General features: G+C 43.6%; 1 protein-coding gene across 8 annotated transcripts in view; it reads right to left on the minus strand.

Annotated features, from left to right (window-relative positions):
• Positions 1-27,946, minus strand: part of syne1a (spectrin repeat containing, nuclear envelope 1a) — a 128,825-nt gene that overhangs the window by 49,515 nt on the left and 51,364 nt on the right. For 7 of the 8 annotated variants that reach the window (XM_056428720.1, XM_056428716.1, XM_056428722.1 and 4 more), the window contains exons 48-71: positions 27,398-27,603; positions 27,160-27,321; positions 26,739-27,018; positions 26,360-26,532; positions 24,958-25,267; positions 24,660-24,824; positions 21,236-21,595; positions 19,572-19,708; positions 16,568-16,745; positions 14,160-14,342; positions 13,745-13,888; positions 11,773-11,928; positions 10,793-10,957; positions 10,365-10,537; positions 10,028-10,181; positions 9,564-9,707; positions 9,027-9,191; positions 8,580-8,897; positions 7,675-7,830; positions 5,770-5,940; positions 2,343-2,669; positions 1,765-1,917; positions 1,376-1,543; positions 716-892 (exon numbers count right to left, since the gene is read on the minus strand). In XM_056428720.1, the coding sequence (XP_056284695.1) occupies positions 716-892; positions 1,376-1,543; positions 1,765-1,917; positions 2,343-2,669; positions 5,770-5,940; positions 7,675-7,830; positions 8,580-8,897; positions 9,027-9,191; positions 9,564-9,707; positions 10,028-10,181; positions 10,365-10,537; positions 10,793-10,957; positions 11,773-11,928; positions 13,745-13,888; positions 14,160-14,342; positions 16,568-16,745; positions 19,572-19,708; positions 21,236-21,595; positions 24,660-24,824; positions 24,958-25,267; positions 26,360-26,532; positions 26,739-27,018; positions 27,160-27,321; positions 27,398-27,603 (4,725 nt within the window). Of the gene's footprint in view, positions 1-715; positions 893-1,375; positions 1,544-1,764; positions 1,918-2,342; positions 2,670-5,769; positions 5,941-7,674; positions 7,831-8,579; positions 8,898-9,026; positions 9,192-9,563; positions 9,708-10,027; positions 10,182-10,364; positions 10,538-10,792; positions 10,958-11,772; positions 11,929-13,744; positions 13,889-14,159; positions 14,343-16,567; positions 16,746-19,571; positions 19,709-19,931; positions 20,013-21,235; positions 21,596-24,659; positions 24,825-24,957; positions 25,268-26,359; positions 26,533-26,738; positions 27,019-27,159; positions 27,322-27,397; positions 27,604-27,946 lie in introns of those variants that run through there. The other variant, XM_056428723.1, reaches the window with a different exon arrangement.

Here is a 27,946-nt window from a genome sequence, read left to right on the forward strand (position 1 = left end):
TGGCTGCATCACACAATGCCAGATTGGATGTGCGTTGCTGGTAGAGGTGGTGTCTTGGGAGACGAGCTATGATGACAGAGTAAAGGTTGCCAAAATGACAGAGTGGGCCTGGATTAGAGGGCTCGCCAGAGCTACTGAATAGTGGTGTGTGACCACGTTTGGCTCAGTCATGAAAAAGTGGACTTGACAGGAGAGATGCGGAGATTAATATGGGTAGATTGAGTTAGTGATTTTGGCTGGTGGGGTCTGTCTGAGTATGGCTGCTGTTGAGCTCCACTTTGGCAGCCTTAATTGGTCCTGCCCTCTACTCTGGCAGTCAAGGGCTGTCTTGAGAAATGGGTTTACGTGTCAGAATGGGTAAGGATTAAGTGGATGCATAGGCTATTGGAATTATTCATAGCACCGATATGTAGAACTGCGTGGCTGTGCATGTATCCCGGAGTCATGATGCCTTTTTATTAGACATATATCCAATGTTCCCACAGAGAAAAAGAAGTTGAGTAGAATACGTCAATAACTTCCTGTGGTCACATCCATTGATGCATAAGCAAATGTGTGTGTATCCCATGCACCAATAAGTCCAATATGTCTTACATTATAAATATGTGAGAACCATTTCACTACTTTAATGACAAAGTACTCTCAGCTTCCCATTCCTCCCTCCTCCACCTCTTCTGCATCCCCTCCCTCTTTCCATCTCCTCCTCCTCACTCACTCTCTGTGCTGTGCTACAGATGGCTGAGTAGCTGTCTCTGGTGCCTTGGTGGTGAGCCTGGACCTGCTGTCTCAGCCTGCTCTGCACGCGGTCACTGCAGCCTTGTACCAGGTGGTCTCCTCGCTTCTTTAGGCCTGCCAAGCGATCCTCAAAGCCCACTATTTCCTCCATGATGGCCTGTGGAGGACAAAGTACCAAAGTAGGATCATGTATGAAAGAGTCTCCAGTGGAGACACATTACCGAATGAGTCCGTCCACTTGTCAATGACACAGGAGGTCAAAGCACACTGATAGCAAACAGTGATGTCTTATGGTATTAGACGGGACTAAATGGATGAGCTTTAAAAACAAAGAACATTTGTAAATGACAGTAGCTCAGTTAATTAGGACAATAAAACAAATATAATAGTGGAAGCAAATCTTAAGTAATCTTGCTACAAAATGCAGCTAGGGAAGCATGTTTTACGAGATGTAAAGGATTGTTTATACATTGTAATAACAGCAACAGTTAGACAACAATTATCACAACGTTGGTCGGAATATTTGAAGTTTCCTAGCAGGTGCAAATGAGCACTCTAATCATGGCTAATTGCTCAAGCCCTATGATACGCTACAAACTCTGCAAACAACAGCTAAAGATCCAGGGATGTGATTATTCACCTTGTGCCTGGACAGCTGTTGAGTGGCTGCCTCCAGGCTGCCACCCACAGTGGGATCAGGAGTCACCATTCTGCTGGACATCTGGAGCAGCCAGCGCTCCACTTCCTGGAGCTCGTTGTGGTAAGCTTCCTGTTCCTTCACCTGGCCTTCCAGATTCTCCACATGGGCCTGGCCCGCATTAATTAAACACATTTGAGTATACACACACATTATACTGATTAGAAACAGCATTTGCAACACAATATTACAACCACCTTCCTGAAGCAGAATTACATGCCCTATATTTGTGTTTGCCTCAACTCATCTGCAAGTCTCCTGCATGAAAAGAGACATTATTTCTGTTCCTCTCTGTGTATAACAACTACTGTCATGTGAGCACAAGTTCTCACCGTGGCAGTATGACAGAGTTCAGTGTAGTCCCTTTGCATCCTGTTCATCTTGTCTCTGATGGTGGGGTAGTGCACAGAGGCCAGAAGAGCATCTCCTTTCTCCACCACTGACCTGATGGATTCATCGTGGGACTGAACCATCTGCAGCAGAGCCTGGGGACACAGTCAACATGTATTTTTAGGTTCATCTAAGTTGAGATCATCTTCAACAATGGGAGTTTGTTATGTGCACTTCCTATTGTCATATTAGATAATTGCTAAAAATTAAAAGATAACACATTTTTGCATTATTTAGCTAATTTACTAGCAATGGGTTCTACTGTAGGGTCAATAGCACACATCACTTGCACAAACAATGGTATACTTAGGAAAAAGCTCTGCAGTTCTGAAAAGCATGTCCAATTTTGGAGTTAATGGATTAAGACAAGCAAGGACACTCATGTGGACCATGAAACTAATAATATTTAGTAAGATCTTGCTGCCATTTGGACCCACAAATGTGCAAATGTACATAAATATACACATGATTTAAAATAAAAATACAGTTGGTTTGAGAAATGACATAAATGTTGCAATACCTTATATTTAGCCAACAGTGCTCTCCGTTGGTACAGTTCAGCCTTGGGCTCCAGAGGGGATTTGAGCAAAGCCCTGGTCTCCACCAGCCACTGGGCCTGAGCCTTGTATCGGTCCTGAAACTCTTTAGCTAGCAGCAAAGCCCGCTGTAGAAAGCTGTGCTCTTGCCTCAGCCCACCTGCGAGCTCCTCCAGCTGGGCAAGACGAGCCTCTACCTCCCCTCCTAAAATCTCAGCTCTCGCCTCATCCAGGAAGCCTGCTGCCCGCTCTGCCCGCTCCCTCAGGGATTTCAGGAAACAGTGACCGCGTTGGAGCTCAGACTGGAGAGTCTAGGTGAAGAGAAAGCAGAAATATAACTCAGCAAGGATGCTGCTAAAGTTTTATCACCATTTATTTTTCCTTGATTACCTTCAACTAAGGCATTTTACACACAGCTCAGTTAAAGAAAACAATACTGCTTCTCTGTTCTAGAGGGGATCCTTCTATCATAGTTTTTATTGACTTTGAGGTTAACATTCAAACACAGTATCAATGATTTATTTGCCCTTCACCTCCACAATTGCCTCAGTTACCGAGACCAGTCTGCCATTGTGTTTGAAAGGCTTTGAACCCATCAGGTAGGCTGAAACCTGCATGGTGAGATGCGGGGAAGACTTGGAAGTCATGTTGTGGTGAAACTACAGTGAATAATATGAAAGGTGGACCCAATTATATGGACCCTTAACAGGCAGCAGTAGCTGCGGGGGTTTCCAGGGCAACCACAACACACCACACACAGACCTTCACTCGATGGGGCGCCATCTAGCTTTCATTATCAGTCTATTATTGCTTGAGTAGAGAGACGCTTCACACTGCAATAACCCCAGACCTCCAGCCACTGCTGCTGATAACAACATATAATACGACCTGTGTCTGTACGTGCACGTTCATGTTCGCTGCTTAATAAGAAGTGTCTGTCATGATCATCCTTCCAGTCCCCGGTGTGCCTACTCCAGGACCTTCATAGGTGACACTCATTATATCTCAATTACATACAATTCTGTGTGGTTGGACATGCAAGATAAAACAAGGAAGCCTACGGTAATTGCCATTTGCAGTAGATGTTATGTACTGTAGTATGACTCATTACTTGCACCTCAATTTAAAACATCTGCTGCCTTTGCACACCTGGCATCGAGTCAGGTTGTCCACATGTTGAATAGAACTTGCAAGATTAGCGTTTCATTTCTAGTTTTCCTGAATTGGTCCAAATTGTGCAATTTATATCCAAGACTTTCTGAGGAACCATCAAACTCTCTGAATGATTTTTTACATGAAAAAATGCTCACATTTTAGAGTTCAGCATGTAGTTGTGGTCTTACACACTGAAGGGAAGCTGGAGAACTCATTGAGTTGTACACATACTTTGATACAGTCGACAGTTCAGTCTAACAGACATTATATATGAGGTCCTGAACACAGTGTGCCCTTTATGCTGTCGCTGTCTTGTACCATGTCAGTCCTAATTATCTATGTCAAGTGTCTTGTGCACCCGTGTCAATGATGATCACTGTTTTTTCTCATTCTGCATCAGTTCTCAGGCTCCATTATCTACTAGAATACATCTGTGTCACTTACAACTATGTTCATCAGTTACATTCTGTACTAACACAGGTGAGATATTAATATGGTGTGTAATGTCCTGTGAGCAGCAATTAGTTCTGCTGTAATTGTTTCTCTGCTTTGAATTTATGGACTGCAGAAAACTGCATTACAGAAGCATCATATTGTATTCTGTACAGGCAGAAGTCTTGGGGGGAAAATGCCCTTTAACATTTATGAAATGTCAGTGAAATTAAAAATATGGCAGAGGAAGGCACTGAGGGCAGCTCAACTAGAAGGAGAAACCAGTTTCCTTTTGTGCATTATCTTCACATATTGCCCTGTAAGCAATTTTTTGAAGGAATGGAGGATGCTTGTAAGCACTCAAGGGGAAAAACTACTGAATAAATTATGTTTAATATATAACAAAATTAGAAGGTGAAGATGCACTGGATGGGAGCAGAGTCGGTAAAATTGTAAAATGTGAGGATTTGTATTATTTTATTTAATTACAAGAAAATACTGAAATCCCCTATTTCAAGGGGAAATGTATGCCTTCTGAAATGCATTTGTCTACATTATCACAAGACTTTAATTTTCAGAGCTCTCAAAGAAGTTATAGCACATTTCTAGATAACTGGGGCCAACACTGCTACTGTATGACTCCAATTTTACAACTCAGAATCAAATGCATTCTACATCCAACGAATGGCCCTTGACACGGCTATTGACTACTGGTCTTTGTGTCAAGGCATAATCATCACAGTTCACTGAAAAGCTCTGTAGCTCTCACTACGGGAGAATAAGTAAGTGATGGAGCCCTCGCATATTATCTGCAGCGCTGGAAGGACTCATGTGGTGACAGCATGTCTTCAGTCCCGATGCAGAGACAGAGCATCGATCCCAGACAGGGATTACTGCAAAGCCCACACCAGATGATGTACTGTGAATGTCTGTGTATGTGTGTGTGTGTGTGTGTGTAAGGAAGACAAAGAGATGTGATGTAGTGATACATAAATAAAAGACAGTGAAAAAATGTGTGAAACCACAGAGGAATCATAGCTTAGAAGGTTTGCTGCAGCTTGTTAGGACTTTGGAGGGGATATTGTGATATGAAGCAAGTGAAAGAGGAGAGATGTGTGTGTGTGTGTGTGATGTGAAGTGGTGGGCACTGCATCAATTACAGTGTCTGTGCCAGCAGGCTCCTGACACCGGCGCTTCTTCATCCTCTACTTCCCAGTGGGAGGTCTCTCCCTGCTACCACGCTTCCTGTAAAGCAGCCCCCACTTTGTCTTCATAAAGAGCGGATCGATACACACATACTCATGCGATCCTCTCGATATGAACTATGCCAAGCAAACGATGTTGCTGTTGAGATTTTCTTTTTATTGCGGTCTGTACATGTTTGAGCAGGTCCAAAGTCCATTTGACAAAAAGAATGTAAAGACAAACTTTTCCAACTATGCCAGTTTGTGCTATATCCAAATAGTATAGATACACTGAATGGTTTGAAAACTTCATGCATATTATAGCTGCCAACGAAATCTGTACACTGTAACAGGTTTGGATGTCATTTGGCAGAAAAAAGATTGCGCAAGGACTTTTTTTGCTGGCTTGGATATTGGACTCATACGAGTTTGTGGTCAAATTCCCCACTACAAACAGAAGGTTTGCGAACTCATCAGCCTGCCATGACTGATTTATTGCAACCTGTTCATGGAGGTGTATTAAGTGCCACGCTGCACCTTGTATCTAAATGCCTTCCTGACAAATTGAGATTCAGAGCTGTGGCTGTGAAACCATGTGAGCACACAAGTACAGCACAGATTCTGGTAAATAATTCTATACCTCTAGTTTTTTCATCTTCTTCTCCATGGCGACCTGGTCAAGAGGTTCAGAAGTGTCAGTTAGCGCCGTGAAGCTGTTCTCAGTGGAGCCGAACCAGTCAGTGAAGGACGTGCAAAGATTTTCAGCCTCTTCGATGCTCTTCAACTCCTCCTGAAGCTGCTTGATGGTGTCCTGCAAAATGATTGGATGAAGTTAAGTTAAACAAATATATATATATATATATTTAATGATAGCAATACCATGATAGCAATGTAATGATAGCAATACCATTGTACAGATTGCTTCATACTGCCTATAGCCTTAAAACATTAAGCTCATTATATGACATTAAAATTCAATTTACACCTTTTTGTTGACTATAATATGACCAATGACTATAAATAAAATGTGTAATGAACATCACATTTCAGGCTGGGTTTTGTCCATGTGGCTGAACATCACAAGACTGAATAGCTACAGTAGAATGACATTTAATGGAGAGTCATTATTCGCTCAATATATTCAGATTTTTGTTTTGTTCACCATGGCGATTGACTAGGTGTTAGTGCTACATTACCATATTTACAATATATGTAATAGTTTTAAGTTGAATACTACTCGCTTTAACAACTGCTGCCCTTTTGTTGTTTTTACGGTTAGAATTGTTGTAAAGACTCTTCAGGCTGTATTTGGTCAGGAAACAATTCAGGAAACATGGTCTGTATCTCTTTCTTTTAAGCAAAGAGATGTGCCTCAGCTGTATACCTTGACCACGAAGGACCAACAGCTCTCTGATCAACCATCAAAACAGAAAATATCTGCCCCCAACCCATTCATCTGCAGAATGTCAATAGCTTCACTACAAAGTGAAGAGGTTTTTTTTATGTTTTTGACACATTTTCCACTTGACTGAGATTTCGAGTCAACAGCGCCATGAGGATGGAGAGGGCTTCTTGCAGGTGTGACACATTATTCACTCAACTTTCAAATCCTGTGGTGTTGCGAAAAGCTCCAATTAGCAGATATTGCTGAGTGCACACCTTTTCCGACTAGACGGAGGTAACAGCTCTTCACCTCATGCCCATATGGCCCCCACTTCACACAGTATAATTACAGGCATCTTTGGTATGAGCGGGATGTCATGTCTGCATATGTATGTACCGGCACGCATGTAAGTATATGCATACTTTAGTCAATTTTGAGAGAGGAAAGAAGGGGGTGGGTATAACAGAGACATGGAAACAAAGTGAGGGAGAGACACGCACACCAAAACTCAGATGTGTTACTGAAGGTGTAAAAATCAATGTAGTGCAGGCAAAGCTTTTCCACTCCTGATTCCAAGTGTGAGATTGCCTTCTGTAGCGTTTAATTACGGCCTGAGCCACGGGCCGAGGAGCCCCATTGATTTTCCTTTAGTCCCCCCTAGAGGAGCAGTCAAATAGAGAGGCTGGATCTGAGTATAAAAAGCAACAGAGGCTGGGCTCACAGGCATTACTCTCAAAGCTACTTCAATGGGTGTTACAGAAACAAAGTCCAAACTCTCACTGGAGCCATTTCCATGTTGAGAGATAAGCACGTGCGAGAAGAGACCCCAGTGGCAATACACACAGCTTCACATTTTCTTTATCTCCCATTGCGACAGTATAACACAAAAGGGATTGAAACAATACCCAGTCCATCAAGGCCTTGTGTTTTGCTATTCTTAACTCATAATGACAAGTAGGTACCTTCCGGCTAAATCTTCTGGTGGACAGGAAATTAGGTATTGTGTCCGGACTTCCTGCCAGCAGAGGCCCAATATTCATTCACAATTAAGATATTGTTCAGCATGGACACTATACTACCGCCAGACATCTGTGAATCCCAACAGGTTAAAGATCTGATATACGAATCATTGAACCGCAGACAATAGAGCGAGTGCCTAACCTGTATGTTGAGCAGCAGGGAATGGTAGCGGGCAGTGAGCTGGGTGGCAGTCACGCTGACACGACTACTGATGTAAGTTTCCTCCAGAACCTGTTGGGCCAAAGAGGAAAGGCCATCCACTTCTCCCTGCCGTGCAAGCACTGCCTCAAGACACCCCTGTTCAGAAGGGACACAGAGAAATGTATAATTAGCAGAATGTTAGAAAAACAAAGTCTAAAATATTCATGATTTGATTGTTTTATAATTAATGTATAATAAATAGACAAGAGAAAGAATACATAGCTGATGGCATCACAAACAACATATGGGGCCAAGGGGTCTGTCTCCCGCTGTGTGTGCGTGTGTGTGTGTCTTGAAATGCAGGGAGGGAAAACACTGTCTGACATTCTGAGACTGGCAGGAAACCTGCTCCAAAGGGAGGTGACCCCGTTGGGGAATATTCTGCTCCCTGCTGTTTTCTGTCAAATGCATGTTGTGAGTGGAGTGTAAAAGTGGGATTTATTGTCGAGCAAGGCCCTGGGATGCACAACACACAATCTTATTATTGGCTTGAATATTATTGTGGCTGATTTTTGATTTGTTTAAATTAAATACCTCTTTGCAACTAAGGGTTTAAAATGATCATTCTCCTGTTGTCCAAAATATTGAAATAAAGTAACTACAGTATAACCAGGTGTCTGCTGGCTGAAGATATTTGTTACTGTCAGTGCATACCTGGGATATATATTACAGGAGGGGATAATGAGTAAATAAATAAGAAATATTTCAGACTGTGCATGAACATGTGTGTTTCAGATGCAGCAACAGTACATTGACGTTAATGTAATGACGTGCTGTCTTCCTTATGAGATTTAAAACGATAACACTTGAATAACATCGCATATCTTCTGTGGACTTTCTCTGACCTTGAGTTTCTTCAGCTGAGTCTCCTTGGTGCCTCTGTCTGACCGCCGATGACTTCTGATGTTAGCCACCTTCTCCATCTCCTCCAGCCACTGGGCCAGGCTCAGGAACCTTTGGCCTATCTGCCTCAGTCTGGTCAGAGTGGAGCTCAGCTGGGTCTGAGTCTCCCCCAGACGGCCCTGGTAGGCCCCCCACTCCTGTTGAGCAGTGTCCAGCACTCTGTCCTCAATCTGAGGTATACCCCAGGGGATTACTCTCTCTCTGCTGGTCAGCACAGAGGAAAGCAAAGACTGGCCATTTGAGCAGCATTCTTGCAGGAGCTGTATGGGAAATAAAAAGGGAAGAACAAAGAAACTATGAGACTGACGAGTTCAGAAGTGGTTCAGATACAAGGAAGACTCTCTGTTTATCACATTTACAAAATGCAAAACACTCCTAAGTATCAATACCTGAAGCTGTTGCAGTGTCTTCTCTAGGGTATCCACGTTTCCCTCTGGATGGGACAACGCAGCCAGAGTGGCCTGTTCCTGCTCCAGCCAGTCCTCAAACACATGTAACCCCCTTTGATATTCCTGATGGACCAGCACCAGCCCCATGGCCTTACTGACTGCATTCTGTAAACAAACAATTGGAGATAGTACTGGAAAGAAGGGCGTGTATTCATTCAATATCCCAACAGCATTGGACAACACATAATTTCCTGAACTGACTGTTTGAAACGGAACGACTGAACTACATGTTGACGTGATATCTGAGCAGCACACTTGTGTGTACTGTAATGTACCCTGAAGCTATAAATACAGTACTTGTGTTTAAATCTGTAAACAAAACAGTGAAACATGTATACAGAATTTTAGATGATTATTAGATCATTGATTACAATGTTTAATGAACGTACAAATAATTTGTGGGAATATAAATATTCTCCAAAAACTGATTTATTATTAAAATGCCTTTAGAGAAAAAAGTGACATCACTCTAAGTACCTTGGTCTTTTCTTTGAGGGTGTTGTATCTACACTGAAGTTGCTGCACCTCCTGCTTGGTAGTGTAGTTTTCTGCCATATTGGACCCCTTTGTGGCAATGGTGTCCAAAGGACTGCTGTGACTCAGTACATCTTCATAGAGAAGCTGGAATGAAACACATGCACACACTCAGTGTAGTACATTTAACCCCACTGGGAGGCTCTGGGTAATGCATGTATGTAACGGCATAAGTTTAGAGTAGGGCATTAAATAAAAAAGATGTTAAAAATGTGGGAGTAAATGGAAAAAACATGGAAGCTATTCTGTAAAAAAAGTTAATTAAAAAAATAGCATATAAACAGGCCATACATTTTCACATGCTTAATTACTTTGTGTATGATTTGTAGAGTTTAAGTAAGTAAAAATAACTTTACAAAACCTATTTTGGCTTTTTAAGGCCAGACATAATTAGCGGGATGTGATACCTTGGTCTTTCCCAGGTTGGCGGTCTTGTCTCTCATCTCAGAGTACTGTCTGTCAGAGCAGCCGAGTGTCTCCTCCACCCGGTCCATCCACATCACAAACTGACCCACGTCTTCCTGATAGCTGGTCCATTGAGACAATGCGCCCTCCAGCTGGCTGTTACATCAACGTTACAAAGTTAACAGACAGTGAACAAACGCTTCACAAAAAGACACAGATACATTTAAATCCAATTATCCATGTAACCTTTTAACCAACTGGAATCCATCAAGTTAAACTAGACAATTCCCAGTCCCATTTATCTACTGACTGACAGATTGATCGGTTCATGATCACAACCTTTTGCACTGAATGGAGGCAGAAAGCAAGAAGTCCCATGAGTCTTTGAGGTCCTGGATCTGTTTGCGAATTACTGGGACCCCCTCAGCTGAAGTGTTCCTCTGGACGGCTTCTCCCCGCGTCAGAAGCATCTTTAGCTGGATCTCTCTCTCCTGACGAGCAGCCAGTAAGGCCTACAGACAGAGGTGAAGGGAGAGACTGAAAACAACCATATAGAGTTTCCACACAAGTAAAAGAATGTTCTCCTGATGCTTCTATTCCCAGCAAGGTTCCTGAGGCATCATTTGGTCTGCTGCACTGCCCTAGAACCTAAATCAATTATCCCTAAGCATGGACAGTCGTCCAGTGAAATCAACCAATAGCCAAATCTCTAATACATTGTGGTGTATTTCTTTATGGGATCCCACAGCCATCTTGTCCCTACTTACTTCCAGCTGTAACATCCGGTCCTCTAGCACTCCCTTGTCAGTGGTGGTGGAGATGCATGTTTTGAGGACCCTCTGTGCTTCACACACCCAATCCTGGAGCTCTTTAAGGCCCTGAGAGAAGAGGCGATGCTCTCCTACAATACGTTCAATCCTGGAGGCCTTGTCCTTTAGAGATCAGAGCACAGCACTGTTAACACACTCTCCTTATAATGGATGGGAGATACAGGCTTGTTGAACACAATTGTTTCCGTTGCACAACAACAGTGTTTTCATATATTTCTGTTTGCGTTTGAAATTACAGACACCTCTAGAGACGATACCACCCCCACATTGCAGCACCCGTCACTCGTAAATGAAGAAAGTGAAGAAAGGCAGAGATACAATAACTATCTACGAGAGGCAATTTTAAATGATTTCATTCCCGTTTCCATGTCTGGTAGGGAAGAGGACCTAAAAATAGCACTCCACTCGCTAGCCGGCAAAGTGTACATCTCATTCATCATCGTTGGGGCAATCTCATTGTCCTGTGGTAACAGAATAATGCTTTGCTCTACACCGTTTTAAATTAATCAGAAGAGTGTGACCGATCTAATGAGAGCATCAAAAAAGGTTGGATTCTCAACCACTGACACATTTCAGCTCTGGCATTTCACTCCAGAGGATAAATAAAGCCATGGCCTTTTGTTTTGCTGATGGGAGTGCAGCAGCTTGGACCTTTCGGGGGAGAAAGATGGATGATCGTGCCCAGGTAAATTACTGTGGATACCCAGACTCTTTTGGACAAACTATTTTACAAGCTGATCGCAGCAACCATGACTACGACTGGGGAATAATGCATGACACAGCAAATATCAGAGAACAACAATAAACAACATGGCTGGATAAAAGGCTCAAGCAAGGCACATGTCAGCATGCTGTAGCCGTTCTCAGACAGAAGCCCAGATAGAGTGAAGGGGGGTCCAGGGTGGAGGGAGTGTTACCTTGGTTAAGTTGCTGAGGGCTAGGTACTGTGCCGACAGCTGGGATACACGGTGGACGAAGCCCTTGCCGGCTGCTTGTCCCTCCCAGAGACGATGAGCTCTTTCCCTCAGCCTGCCCAGCTCTGCTTCCCGACTCGCCTTCTCCTCCAGTACACACTGGACCAGTATGAAGCAGCAGGAGGAGGAAGAGATGGAGATTGATATGGATACATTAAGAGGAAGGAGCAATAGGATTAAGGTAGCACAGTTGGGAAGTAGAAGAAATGAAGCATGATGATTGCGTGTAAGCACCATTACATTTTGAGTCCAGGGGAAAATGAAATGACAAAACACATGACAGCGATGACAGAAAAGGGAGGGGTGTGAGGAACGGAGGAAAGACAGAAAGTTGGGTTAACATGTCACAAGAAGAGACGGGGCAATAACAGCACATCAGAATAAATGGATAAAGACAGGGGGGAGGACATCAGAAAACCACAGCATCAGCATAATTTCTCTTGATGTTCATTTTAAAAAAGGAATGTGGTTAGACAAAACAGCTCAGATCAGGAAAAAGAGACAAGCCCGGTAAAATAGCACAATAGAGGTAAAGAGGTAAAGAGGATTCTTCATACACAGGTTTAGACACTGGAGTCTGCATGTATTGTATGCTACTTCAGGTGATGGGGGAAGAAATGTAATTGCTTGCAGGGCCAGACAAAAGGCAACAAGGAGGGGTGCAACAGCGGGCGACAGTAAATACAAAAATAGCAACAACGATAAGGGCAGAGCTTTGAGATGGGCTTGATATATTTTTTCTCTATTGTCAGTTTTATCTTTTTAACGCTCAGTGCCTTCTTCCTTTTTTGTCTCTGCCAGACACGCCAGAGGCGGTTATCACATCCTGAAAAGGGCCTTTTAGCCACGCAGCGCTTCAGCTGTGACAGAAGGAGAATTAATTAGATCTCTGGACTTTCCCTCTGACTATTGTGTCAAGACTCTGCTCTGTTTTAAAGCGGTGGCGCTCGACAAATGTAATTAGTTCCTTCTCTTTTCCCAACTGATTTTAGATTGTGCTTTAGGGATGCATATCTGATGGAGAGCTACAACTACTAAGTGTCCTTGGAAACTCTACTTTATATTCAATTTATGGTGTAAGGATGGGGCTTACTTGGGAGGAAGAGTTAAGAGAGGAAATGAGAGAATGTCAGTGATATAAGCTGAGAAGAGAAGTGTAAAAGGCACACACACTCTCAATATGACATTATGCAATTAAACAGAAAATGTATCCTAGAGCAATATTATTTCACTAATATTGCTTTAGGAGCGGCTATAAAACACTGTAAAGACGAGGAGACAGCCCCATGAATAACCACAATAATTATAAGAGTAACTTAATTTCAAGAGCGCTTTACATCTGGAGCATGTCACTACCAATATTTGAGCAATCTCGCTCGCATTATTTTTGGAGGGAAGTCATATTAGATAATTCCTATACGCCCTCTCAGAGACGAGCTACCATGCTAGGATTTATCATGTGCACATGTTGTACTTACACAGACATGGACGAGGAGATGTTTAGCAATGAATCAAAATAAATTAGTGTCTCATTGATGCATGCACATTTAAAGAGGTTACTTCTCCAAACAAAAGACACAAAAGCAGATCGTCATGCCAACATGACTCAACAGGGATAACATTAAGTTGATCTTTAGAAGTATACACATTTAAATTACTGCTAGGCTGACTACTCTGATTGCATTTTGTGTTTATTTACTATATTAAATACATTTTCAACATCAACCAGAATGCAAGAGGGTTTACATTTTTAAAAGGTTTTGGGTGGGAAACTACAGAACGCGACGAATAATGTTTTCTTTACTGTTGTTGAAAGGAAGTGCATGCCCTTGTATATAATCAAAAATCCACTGGTTAAAGAAACCCGGACAGAGCAGATGACTGTAACTGTGTACTGAGCATGACTTTACAATACCTGTAGTTTACTGAGCTCCTTTTTCTTGGCTGGAAGGTCATGTAGACGAGCACTGCTCTCCTGAACTCTGACCTCTGTGCTGTTCAGCCAGTCCTGCAGAGGCTCAGCACTGGCCTCAAACTCCGTCATCTGGGACTGCAGGTTCTGGAAATACAACATTTAAAAACAGGTCTAAAATGCATATCAGATCCATATTAATATCTCTGTGTATATAAAACTTCTTTGTGTAAACTGTTAATAAAGAGGTAAGACAACATGGCACATATGAATACTGTATACAAATAATAACCCTGCATTCATTTTTACATCCAAACTGCACAGTTAATATATATTTAACACATATCCCTTTGAGATCCGGTCTGTTTCAGGGGAAACCTTAGCCACAGCATCCAAACAAAAGTGAATGTACACCAACCTTGAGTGCATCCTCCCTCATCTTCAGATTATTCATCAGGCTCTTCCAGTCTTCTCTGGTGTTTGCCACCTTGGCCTTAATTCCCTCGACTCTGTCTTTGGACACCACAGCCATCAGCAGCTCCCCACTGGCTCCTACTGTACTCAGCCTGGCCTGGCCATGCTCCCTGTCACTCAAGAACTCCTACGGGGGTACATAGACAAAGACAAAAGAACTGTGACTCTTGAACACCAACACACACACAAAGGAGAGGAGAATGTGACAGTGAAAGCGGGAAGGGGGGGTGGGCGGGAGGCAGGAGAAATGGACTGAATGACAATCCAACTTATTTTTGTCTTCCACTTCTGATGCAGTGGCTGATGGGTAACCAAAATCAATATGGCCATTCTCTACAAAACAAAAAACAAAAGTCAGAGTCCCAGGATCTAACTTTACATTGTCAACAGCAGTAATTAGACCGAGCCATTACTAATTCCATATGCGTGGGCAGAAGGAAGAGCTTGACCCAGGGAGGCAATCACAGATAAGGACAGTACAGGGAGGCTGACATGTGTTGGTTTTTACATAGCTCACAGAAAATGTCCCCCCCCCCTCCCCCCTATGACAGTAGCGCAGCAGGGACCACTCCGCCATCTGTGCAGTCGACACATCACTTACACACACTACCGCTTCAGCCCCCTCAAAACACACACACACATTTCTGAAAGTAAAATCGCACACAAACATAGAAAGTCTTTCTTCATCTCTGAGTCTCTTTATTTTCTCGCTCTCCTCTGTTCATTCATAGTTTTTTTTCACACTTACTACCCTTCTCTCCCTGCCAATGTTACTAGAAACCACCAATTAAGCGTGACTCAATGGATGCCCCCGCCTCTCTTAGAGGTCAGCCATGTGGAAACATTGTTCCACATTCCTCACCAAGTCAATAATAAATAAAACATGCGTTGCCTCTTTATTCCTCTCTCCTTCACTGACATGTACTCTATGACAGTCCTGCTCATCCTCAAGGCTACATCAGAAACTTCTGAAGAAGCACCGAAGAACTCCTGCACAGCACTTCCCTTCTTTGACATGCTTTTAAAAAATGATGTCTCCAAGTAACACAATGTGTATTTAACATTGTTCATGTGCTAAGCTAAGCTCCACATGTTTTACTTGCACTAGATAACACATATTATTATTAATATATAATATGTTCTGTGCTTTATGAGTGCATAATTACTATATAAGCTCAGCTCAAAGAAATTACGGTATAGTAGTTCCTTGGTGGTTGTGTAGTGCTTTACATGGTCAGGTGTCTGACAGGTAATTAACTGTCTGGTGCAGAGATGTGGGGACTGCCTTAACTAAAGAGCACCTGACTCTTAGCCAGGGCCCTGGGGTGCTCTAAAGAGACTGCCAGACTGTTACACCTGCCAGCTTCTACAGCTTCTACCAGACACAGACTTCTCAGAACGAGACAGCAGATATTTTTGAAGAGAGTGGCACAGAGACCCCGCTGTGGAGCTTTATCTTCTTCCTCTTGGCTACGCGCCCACTTTCAGCTGATGCACCAAACGGCAGGTCCCCTCCAACAAGACCACCAGAGGACAATCAACAGTCGGCATGTCAATACAGACTTCCCCTTGAGTAATCTCTCACTGAAAGTGGATTGATTCTTCAACTATTACGGAATTTCCCTTTCAACTACTACTTTGTTTTAGCAATTTTTGCTTAGCCTGCCCATTCCATGCAAATTAATTAAAATTAGCCCTGGTAGGCAGGAGTGGCAGCCCAGAAGTGAAAGAACAAAAAATTACTTTTTGTGACGAGGAGAAGCCAACAGACTGATTATCTCTGGTTTATTGAAGTGAATACATTACCCTTTCCCCGCATGTAACTCCAACATCAGCAGCTACTTGCTCTGACATCATTACTGCCTCACTGCAGCTGGTTAATGGGATATAGTGTGAAACTATATGGCCATTCTGTGTGGCAATCAGACATGAGTGGTATTAACGAAGCAATGTCCTTCTCAAAAAGCTGAATTGGAAGTTAAATTCTGTGACATTCAAGTAATTAGAAATTCTACTCCTTTCTAATCTCTGAATAACATCACAAAATGTGATTCAATCTGTTCTTGCTGTTCTGTGTCTGGTAGGTCTGCCCTGGGGAAGCTGCTCTGCTGCACACGAGGTGATGCACTTCATGTTTCCAGCAGCAATAAAGATAATCAAAACTGGCTCAGTAAGCAGCAATAGCTGAAATGGCTAAACACAAGTGTGATTTCCAAATGATGTCTTTAACGTATAGAGTGCAAAAACACCATGGTGAGGACTGCACAATCCAACGTTTATGTCACCAATGTTTTAAGAACATAGCAAGAAGCTAACTCTAAATAAGAGCTGAGGAAAAAAAAAGTCTCTTACTTGGATCCTCTGCAGAGCGGTGAAGGCCTCGGCGACACTCTGTGGCACATCAAAGCATTTGGCTGTGCTGATTTTGGCATTGACCAACCACTGCTGGAAGTCTCTCAAGGCTGCACGGAACTTCTGCTCCAACAAGCGCTCCTTATTTTGACACTCCCTGGATGCACGAAGACTGAGACTGGGGGACAGAAAGAGAAGTTAAGGTCAGACTAAACATGTTGTTCACAGGTTGAAACAAATTCCAGAGAAATTAACAAAGAAAGAGAGGCGTGAGAACCAGAGGAGAGTTTGCTGTCCATGTGCTCATCAAAACAAAGAGGATGCATGTGCAGATGCTCAGATACTGTAAATGCTGTCTTCACATGATGTGGAGGAGAAAGAGAAGCCCGGTAGATGAGCTGGAGTGAGAAGCGGGCAGGTGGAGAAATGGCAAAGTAGGTGAAGTGGAAGAAATGAGCGCTGGGGCAACGAGGGAGAGTGGGGGATGGTGGTAAGGGGTACTGCTTAGGAGGGGGCGGAGATGCAACATATGACTGGGTAAGAGTTCACACGGGCGACAAGATGGAGAGAATGAGGGTTGACAGATTGACGCTGTAAGAAAAAGGGTGAGATAGAACGGATCTGGCAGAGTTACTGTCTGTTCGGGAGAGGTTACAGTGATGGGGGATACATTAAAGGGATCATTTTATATTTTAGTCGGCCGTATTTTATCACCACGCACTAACCAAATACTGAGAAAGCTTTGTGTTGTTCTTACATCAGAATCCATAGATTCAACCCCAGAATACAGCAACAATACAGACTTTGCGATAACAACAAGAGGTTAGGTATTTGAACCAAAGAGAAGGATATTTATTATACAGTATGAAAAGGATTTCAACAGACATGTTGAATGAAAGTGATATTTAAAATGTCGAAGTTCTTCTTTAAGTGACGGCTATGATTTCTGACAGAAGAAAATAACAGGGAAGGTCTTAAAACTACGAACTTCAAAAATGTAAGCAATACATTGAGGTCAATCGGTAATTAGCTGACACAAGCATTAATATTGGCCACTTGTGCCAAAAAAAGTAAAATGTAATTCAAGGGCAAAACATATTTATGTCCAATGGCAGTGTTCATACAAATCTGCACATGGCAACTACAGTATGGTCGAGGTTAGGGAAGTGTTGGCGTTATTAAATGCAGGTCTTACATGTTACATGCACATCCACACCCTTCACACCCTTTCTTTTTGCCTCACTCCATGCTGTACATAATGACAGCCTAGGGATACTGGCCCGTGTAATGTATGAGAAAGATTAAATCCCTTTCTTTACACCCCAGGCAAAATGTGAACCTTAATAATTGCACAGACATGTATTTAGTATGCACAATATTACTGCACATAAAAACTCAAATAGGGAGAATAAAGGACACCAAAGACAAAAGAACAATTGGTTTTCATAATATCGAGCAGTGTATGAAGGTTAAAGGGGTGATTGGAAGGGATGGAACTGATTACAGCCGGGAAACAAGGTGCGCAGCTGTTCAAGCGAGGGTTACTGTCCAAAGGGAGGCATGAAAAAACCAGGCAAAAGGACACGCAACCTTCTATCGACGCACACTTTAACCCACAGAAACACCCTTGAGTTTTAATGATGCGATGAGAGCATGAAAGGGTAGTTAAGTGGGGATGGCATGAGAGTGCAAGAGACACGTTTTTCTGCTGTGCCAGACAAAATCTGGCATATGCTACGATAAGGATGGGGGAGAAACAACCCTTCTCTCTTCTATCTCAACTCCTCCGACGCTCTTTTTTCTCTCCTTGCTTTTCTTTCCGCAGTGCTTAATGCGGGACAGGTGCAACCAGCACACAGGCCAAGTCTATTATGGCCTAAAAATGAGGAAGGGTGCTGTTTTTTCCAATCAGCAGCCAAAGCCAATTACCCGCCAAAGCATCTCCAACAAGTTGACCTCACTCAGGTTGTCTGCCAATACATGTTGGTCACAGTGGCCTCACTATCATGCAATGTCTCAGAAAGTCAACATGTCATCCATGCAAAGGAAGTGAATCATTTGCGTTTCTGTAGATGTTCATACTTGTGTGTTGTATGCACACATGTTCCCTTATATGCACTGCTGCTCTTTTGAATAGACATTGCATGGTGTGTTCACAAAAGAGCACACAATGAACACAGGCTCACTCATGGGCTCCGAAGGAGGCAATTAGAGCGCAAGGAAAAAATAACATCCAAATGTATCTGATTTCCCTCAAATCACACACAGCCTTGCATACAATTGAACTGGAGAAAGACACAAATCAAAATAAACACAGTGAACAAGCAGGGATGAAGGGAAAGGCAGTTAAATGTTGCATAGCAACTGGTGGATCTGGTGCTCTCTGTCACCCTTAGACTTCGTTTAGCCCGGCTGAGACGTGTCACAACTCGGTGTGAAAGATGGCCACACACACAAACATATGCCTCTCATACAATAAGCGTGTCACATTGACCTATTCGGACATGCAAACGTTGTTTTTGGGGAGAACGCTGCACTTCTTCTATTTTGGTTATGGTGCTGTCTTGTAGAATGAATGATAATATTAAGCATGGTATTATTATATGTGCTTACTCTCCCAACAAGTATTATAACAGGGCATGTCAAAATGTTTGAAAATCTCATATTATTAAATATATGTTGATAGTGTCCGTCAGGATACGGCAAAACATTAAAGGAATTAAAGAATTATGGAAAGCAGAAATGTTCTACAGTTATGAATTGGATGCTATTCTTCCCTAAAAAAGGTGGTTTGAAGTTCAGCTTGATTTGAATTATTGAACCATAAAGTGGTCGAAACATATCACCATGATAAACTGTAAATTCATTCAAAACCCATGGATGACAATATGATGTATTACAGAGTGCAAACAGTTCAGTACAATTCCAAATCCACATAAAGAAAACAAACACCAAAGTATTTTCCACCACACGCTGTTTACTGAAGCAGAGAGAGTCCTCTCACCTGTTGTGCTGTTTGATGAGCGAGGTGACCCGGTCTGACTGGGAGCCCAGGTCCCTGGAGTACCGCACCAGGTCGTTAAGTTGGCCTTTCAACTTCTCTGCCATCGGCTCGGCGCTCTGCAAGCCCTCCAGTATATTCTAAACACAAAACAGACACCAGCTGGCTCAGTGTGTGTGTTAGCGCGTGTGCGTGTGTGTGTGTGTTAACAAGTGACGAGCACCCAATGGATCTGTATGACACCCTTCAATAAGTGCACTCACATTCCTATTCACACCCTGGCTTCATCTTCCTCGCCTCCCCCCCTCTCCACCCTCCCCCCCCCTCTCTCTCACACATACACACAGTCCAACACATACTCACAGTGCTGCTTGTACAATAGCATTTCTGTTCTTCGAGTGTGGCAGGAAGGAGCTGCGGATAACGTTCTCCCGCTCTCCTCAGTGTGCCTCACATTCTGCACTTACATAGTCATGAAATCCTGTCCCATGAAATATGTACAAGCCCAGTCCCCCTCTCTCTCTCGCTCTCTCTCTCTTTCTCTCTCTCTTCTTGACGCTCGCGCTCTTGTTCTGACGTATCACCTATAAACAACACTCCCTCCCGCCTTCTCTGTTCCGCTGGACTCGTTGCTCTCTTCTCCTTCCCTCGTCCCAATGTTCCACTACTTTCTCTTCCCTCTTCTGTCCTTTCTTTCTCCCTCCTCCCACTCTTTGCACTCTTTCCCTCGCACACATTTCCCCTCCTTCTCACTCTCTCACGCTCTCTCCCAGTGGAATTCAGCTGTCAGCCCTCACAGATGCGGGATTGGTTCAAACGCACACAAACGAGCGCGCAACGAAAAGACGGCTGGACACAGGAAGCAGGCTGGAGGAGGAGAGAGAGAAGCGGAGGAGGGGGAAGACTCCTCCTCTGTTCTTTGACAGCACCAAATTGAGAAAAAACTGAGAAAGGCATGGACGAAGAAGCCGGGGAGGAGTATTGAGGTGTGCTTGCTGGCATGGCCTTGACAATTCAGAGAAATTGTCCCACTGTAAACATCCTGTGGATGTTAGAAACAGAGCAGCAGGGGAGGTGAGGAGCAAGAGCAGCTGAGAATCAACCCCTGCCGTCGGGAAAGACATCGCTGCACACTTGAGTTCAAACACGTCAGAGTACAGAAAGGGGAAAGGAGCAGGATTTGAAAAGGGGAATGTTTGCAAAGGAGAGATAGTGGAAAATAATGGCTAAAAAAACAAAAGGGGGAGGCGTAAAGGGGACAGAAGACATAATGAGGAGAAAACAAGAGAAACTGATGGGATTGGAGCTGTCACTCCTTCGTCATCCCAGTAAAGCTGATTTACAAACTAATCTGTTTTTTAGGATTTACAAATGGAATGGTTAATTACTGAGGGAGAAAACATAGCTGAATGCAGAGGATGTAGTCGATGTGTGTGTGTGTGTGTGTGTGCGTTTGTGTATGGCAGTGGGTACGTTCCATAAAATAATGCTAATCACCTTCTCTCAAATTAACATCGCTTTTTGGCACATCCCAGTTCGCCAACCCAAATCTCAGTCGAACAGAGTTTTTAGAATATATTATTTTTTGAATAAACTATTGTCAGCAGATGAACAGTGAATCATTTCGACAATAAACCGCCATTTATTTGAAAGTTGTGCTCTTATACCTTAGCCAGCTGCCATCCCTCTACTGCTTCCTCCCCGTTGCTCCGCCCTTCAGCTTTAATCAACTCCTGGCTCCACACCCTCAGCCGTCCATCCAACTCTTTCAACTCCTCCTCCAGCCGGACGGTCAGACGGTGGTATTCTTCCTCTAAGGCTGTAGCAGTAGCCAGGGACCCCTCCAGGTCATCCCTGGCCCTGAGGGCGGCCCCCTCCCACTGCTCCAGAGCCTGGGACAGCGCCCCCAGCTGTCGGTCCATGGCCTCGCAGCCACAAGCCGCCGTGTGTTCCGCCGTGGACGCTGCACTCCGACGCACCCTGCTGAGGCGCTCTCGGCCCTCCAGTAGCTGACACTCCACACGCTCCTGGAGAGATAGGGAAGGTAGATAGGAGACAAAGTTGCTACGGAAACTGTGGCTACGGAAACGGCAACCTCCGATTCTATTTAAAGCAGCTTACGTCTCCTGCTGTATCACTTTCTGTCTTTATCTCTTTGATTCTGTCTTTGAAGCTTTAGTTATGATGTCCTGTATTTTTATTTGCTATCTCGGTATTCTCTCACTATATCTAATTGTATCCTCCACCTCCATCCCTCTCTGTCTCTATCTCTCATTATATTTAGAAAGGTAGCAAGGCTGAGGGTGTGAAAGCAAACACGTGTGTAATAATAGCATTGAGCTGAATTAGCAGAATTAAAAAGTGACCGAGCACAGTGTGAGGAGGGCTCTGTTGAGGGTGAACACCAGGAAAGCTGCAGGTCCAGATGGCATATCTGGGCGAGTACTGAAGACCTGTGCTAACCAGCTAGCTCCAGTGTTCACCACAATATTCAACCTCTCCCTGGCTGAGTCCGTGGTCCCCGCCTGCTTCAAGAGATCCACTATTGTCCCTGTGCCCAAGAATGCTTCTCCAGCATGTATGAATGACTACCGACCGGTGGCCCTCACCTCGGTGGTCATGAAATGCTTTGAGAGGCTGATAAAGGACTACATCTGCGCCTTCCTCCCTTCCTCCATGGACCCGCTGCAGTTTGCTTATCGCCCAAACAGATCCACAGATGATGCTGTCTCCCAGGTACTGCACACCACACTCTCTCATCTGGACAGCCAGAGGGGGGGCTATGTGAGACTGCTGTTCATTGATTATAGTTCAGCTTTCAACACCATAGTCCCTCCAGACTGGCCGGCAAGCTGATTGAGCTGGGACTGAACACCCCTGTGTGCTTGGATCCTGGACTTCCTGACCGCCAGGCCACAGGTGGTCAGGGTGGGCAGACACACTCCAAATCCCTCACCCTGAACACAGGATCCCCAGGGTTGCGTCCTCAGCCCCTACTGTACTCCTGTACACACATGACTGTGTGGCCAGGTTCAGCTCAACACCATCATCAAGTTTGCGGATGACACAGTGGTGGTGGGCCTGATCTCCGACAACGACGAGAAGGCCTACCTGGAGGAAGTTGCTGATCTGTCACTCTGGTGCCAGGACAACAGCCTCATCATGAATGTCACCAAAACTAAGGAGCTGATTGTGGACTTTAGGAGGGTACAACAACAGAGGACGTACTCACCACTGGGGATTAACGGGACTACTGTGGAGAGGGTGAGCGGTATAAATACCTGGGAGTCCACATCACCGAGGATCTGACATGGTCAACGAACACAGACACTCTGGTGAGAAAGGCAAGGCAGCGCCTCTACCACCTCAGGCAGCTGAGGAAATTTAAAGTTTCCCAGAGGATCCTTCAGTCCTTCTACTCTGGAGCTGTAGAGAGCGTCCTGACAGGAAGCATCACAGCCTGGTTTGGCAACTGCTCCGCTCAGGACAGGAAGGCTCTGAGAGAGTAGTGCCGGCTGAACGCACTATTGGAACTACACTCCCACCCTGCAGGACTTGTACACCAGGAGGTGCAGAACCAGAGCCGCAGGATCATGAAGGATCCTCACCACCCCAACAACAGACTGTTTCAGCTGCTGCGGTCAGGCAGGCGCCCGTAGTCACGCTGCAAGAACAGAGAGACTGAGACGGAGTTTCTTTCCTCAGGCCATCAGGACTGTGAACCGACCTCACCAGGACCCCCACATAGACCCACACAACTGCCCCTCTTAGGCACACACACACACACACACACACACACACACACACTTACTGTAAATATTGTGTTGTTTTTTATTGTAAATAGTGTGTACTTGTTGCCCTTGCACATTCCTGCTGAGCATTGCCACTTTCATTTCACTGCACACCCTGTGTGTGTATGTGACAAATAAAACATCTTGAATCTTGAATCTTGAATCTTGAAAGGTAGCAAGGCTGAGGGTGTGAAAGCAAACACGTGTGTAATAATAGCATTGAGCTGAATTAGCAGAATTAAAAAGGGGGGAAAATGGCAGCTGATATTTTTTGTGTGTGAGTAGAAGGATATGAACATTAACCTTGAGTCCATAATGGAAAATGAAAATGGAGCAACTAGCTTGTATCTACAACACATTATATTTCCCCCTCTACTTAAATGTTTCACACCATGACTCTCCAACCACAACACAACATAATGTGATAAAAAGGGCCCATGTGTGAAATGTAAATGCAAATCAATATCGCCTCACATATTTTCTCTCTGTAATTGCAGAATTGGTGAATTGGGAAAAAGCTTCGGCACTAATTGCACAGCTCTTCCCTTTTACAATTTTTTACACAGTAATAACCCAATATAGCGGCAGTAAAATTTGCGAAAGAGATTAAGACATATGGCTGTGAAATGGGAACAAACTAAGAACCAATTCCAATTCCCTACATAGTTTTCCCTCCTTTATAGCAATTCAGCAATCAGTTACCTTAGCAACGGTTAACAGGTGTAGTTTCACTAATACACGACACATCCTCAAGGCATGCTGCGTTGTAAATTCAGAGCAACATCGATACTGTTCCACTGATATAACCTCAACCTCAATCAATAAAAAAAGATACTGTAATCCAACATTTATCATGTACACTAATGGTGTGGAATATCAATTTATATAGAGGCACTAATTGAATACACATTAATTAGTCATAATAACATCATACAAAATGGCCAGTCAAATTATATGGTCCAAAGTAGAATTAATCAAGAATTTCAGCAGAAACTTCGTCCTTGAACTGCTCACAAAAAATGTAAATGTAAATTCCAGCACAACTGGGCAAACTCCATCAGCTGTTAATGGTTATGTCAAATGATCGAAAATTACTTTAATGGCACACCTGTTCCTACAGCACAACAAGGCTTGTCAACTGTGGCACATTATTATCCATCAAAGTATAAATTGGATTTGTTTTGGGGATTTGTCAAATTTGGAATTAGTTTCTTGACAAAAGAGAATACAAAGAAAACAAAAGGAGTGTCAGCCAGCATCAACACAGGGATTGATTCCTTTGTATTTGTTCCTTCCTTACCCTCACTTCTGACAGTATATTTTTGATGGAGGCCGAGTCTCCTGATGTATCAGACCAGTGATGTAGCTCCTCTCCAGCACTCATCAGCCAATCAGTGAGCTCCCTAACAGCCTCCAGGTATTCTTGGTGTTCCAACACAACAGCCTGCGCTAGACGTACTCTCTCCTAAAGACAAAGACAATGGACACAATCAGTCTCTAAAATAACAAAGCACTTACAGAGGTTGGTGAGATCAATGCAATAAATTGGTACGCTCAGGAGTGTCAAGGTTTTTAACCAAATATAATGAACAGTATACCTCCACCAAGGCTGTGAGGTCATCAAACTGCACCTGCAGCTGGGTGCGGGCACCATGATTAAAGCCGGCATCGCCAGTCTTCTTAAACAGTTCTCTGGCTTTTTCTTCTAGACTGGACAGAGCCACCTGATGGTCTTCCAGATCAGCCAGCAGAGCTCGGAGTCTCTCGAGCTGGGAGGCCTTTTCTCTGGGACCTGGCTGCGGGGTGAGAGGGGCACACACCTCTCTCTCTACAGCCTCCATCCAGCATCGCAGCTGTTTAGCACTCTCCAGGTAACCTCCCCACTGCGACACGGTCCACTCTAGTCGACTGGAGGAACGACAAAATATATTTTTTGTTATTGTGGAACGTATGGAATATACATTTTAAATAAACAGAGAAAATATTAACAGACATGGATAATATCCTACATGTTGTTTCTTTTTTTTAACTGCAAAAAAATACCAAGAATTTGTTATACATTGTATCAATAGAACAACTTAGAAGATGAAAAAGATCCCAGCGTGGATTAATCCAAATATATATACATATATAACTGTATATGTATTCTAGTTGCTTTAAACTAAGATAATGTTGGTATATAAAATATATACATATAAAGCTAATGCTCTTCTGAATGCACAGATACAGTAAATATGTCATACTCATGATATGGCCAAGAAATCTAAATCCTGGCTGTAATACTAGCTTAGTGCCTTCATCCTCTTTTTGCGCTGGTTCAAACACACACAGGCGCAAATACACACAATTTCCCATGCCATCTGTTATCGCTACACACACACTGAAACACACAAACACACACACACAAACACCTCTATTTCACCTGCTACCCCATGCCTCCTGTTATCCCCTTAACCTTAAAATACAAACACACCCCATGTGTGATCCACTACTTGCCATCCACCATTATTCCCTAATGAGGTAATTTTTTTCTAGGAGGGGTAATAATTGCTCAATTAAACACCAACACGCACCAAACTGATGCATCTGCATGTGGCCATGCACGTGCAGAGACACCAAAAATAAAGAACTAAATCAAATGCATCAATCAGAGTTACCAAATGAGACAAATACTGCTCATTTGGTATCTAACCTAATTAATGGCATTGAGACATCAATCTATAATGGTGAAAATAACCTGGTCCAAAGAGTGTTTTTTTGGTAAACAGGTAAATGACCTCTAAAATATACAGGGCTAAATGTTTTGATGGCACAATAAAAAAAGACAAATCCAGAATAGTTTGCAGTTCAGTTGTACAGTTTGTTCTGTAAATGAAATTCTACAATGAAATTATGACACAATGTTAAGTTAAAGAAAGATCCTCTTCTTCTTTTTCGCTGTAATTGCACACTATACCATCCCATTATATTTTAGTTGATGTAACAAGGTGAGCAGTCTACCTGTGGCAGCTCATGGCAGTCACAAGAAGCGTGGCCCAAGCATCCTCTACTTCCTGTAGCTGAGAGCGGACCACGTCCTGTCCGGCGGCTCCATAGCTGCGCAGGGCCAACTCACCCTTACCCATCGCCATATTCAGCTTGACCTCTCCCTCTCCCTTCAAAAGCAGGATGTCCTGTACAAACACACAGGGGTCAGATTGATCTGGATTTAGACATCACCAATTTGTATGAATACTTTCTCAAGCAAACAGCTCCCCCTTGTGTTTACCAGAACAATTGTAGGCTGTCGTAGAAAAAAATAACTAGAAGTGTAGTCGACCCCTTTATTTCATTGTAAATTACAGATAAGCATGACCTACTATTCAAAACCTCCTCTCACCTGCACAGTCTCCAGCCTCTGCTCTAACTGCTCTTTGGTCCCCATGGTGCTGTCTACTGTACCCAGTCTCTCCTGGATCTCCTCCAGCCAGGCCCAAACCCCTTGGAGGGTCTCTCCAAAGGCCTGGCTATCTTGGCAGCCTCGCAGCTTCTCCCTGGCTGTCTTTAGTAGGGCCTGGTGCTCCATCTGGAGCTGGCCTGTCACTCTGACCTCCCCTCCTGACCCCCGGCCCACTTCAGACAGAGACTGGGCCTCCTGGCAAAGATGCTCGATGGAGTCCCTTTCAAGAGACAATGATATGTTATTGTTCCAAATATTTAACAGCCGACGCTATGGCAATGTATAACATATGGCCTCACACACATGCGCGCGCACACACACACATACACACACACACACAAGCACACGTACAAAAACACACCTTCTTGCAAGCAGTTCCTCATGGAGGTTCTCTATCCTCTCCAGCTCTTCTGTGGTGTCTGGGGCTCCTTGCTGGCATTCTGCCCCAAGAACAGGCTCTCTCTTGAGGCTCAGATCCATCTGCTTCAGGCAGTCTCTTACACCCTCCACACAGTCATTGAAGCTGGAGAGGAGGTGCAATTCCATTCAATTCAAATTGCTTTGCACAAACACATGACACAACAAGAATAATGACTTACCTTTTCATAAGGTCAATACTCTCTTCCAAGTCTCGTTGGCTCTGCGAGCAGCAGTCCAGGTAGCTCCTCCACTCTTTCTGACAGGAGGAGAGATGCTCTCGGATCTGTGCTGCTCCAGCTTTAGGCAGGTGGACTTGAAGCCTCTCGGCTTCCTCACAAACCGTAGAAAAACACTCCTCACCCTTCGATGTTTGCTCGACTGACACCTGTGGATGTATAGGGAACATGTTGCTAAAAGAAAAAGAGATATGTCCTTGCTAATTTAAAGAAATAAAGAGCCTCAACCCTCAGAGCTAGACTCATAACACTCTTCATACCATCCTAAGAAGCTGTATAAACATTATAAACTCTGAGGTGTAGTTTGTGCAATACAAGCCCAGATTTAGTTTGGTTCAATGACGCATTAGTGATGATGTAAAGTATTTCATGACATTTTGTTGAAGATAACATCGAAAATTACATAAAAATAGGAAATGAATCGTTACTATAATATAATCACTACTTCTTTAATCCCTTCACTTTGTTCTAATTATAATCTAAAACTGTAAA

This window comes from Pseudoliparis swirei, chromosome 12 (assembly GCF_029220125.1).
Source record: "Pseudoliparis swirei isolate HS2019 ecotype Mariana Trench chromosome 12, NWPU_hadal_v1, whole genome shotgun sequence".
Lineage (NCBI taxonomy): Eukaryota > Metazoa > Chordata > Actinopteri > Perciformes > Liparidae > Pseudoliparis > Pseudoliparis swirei.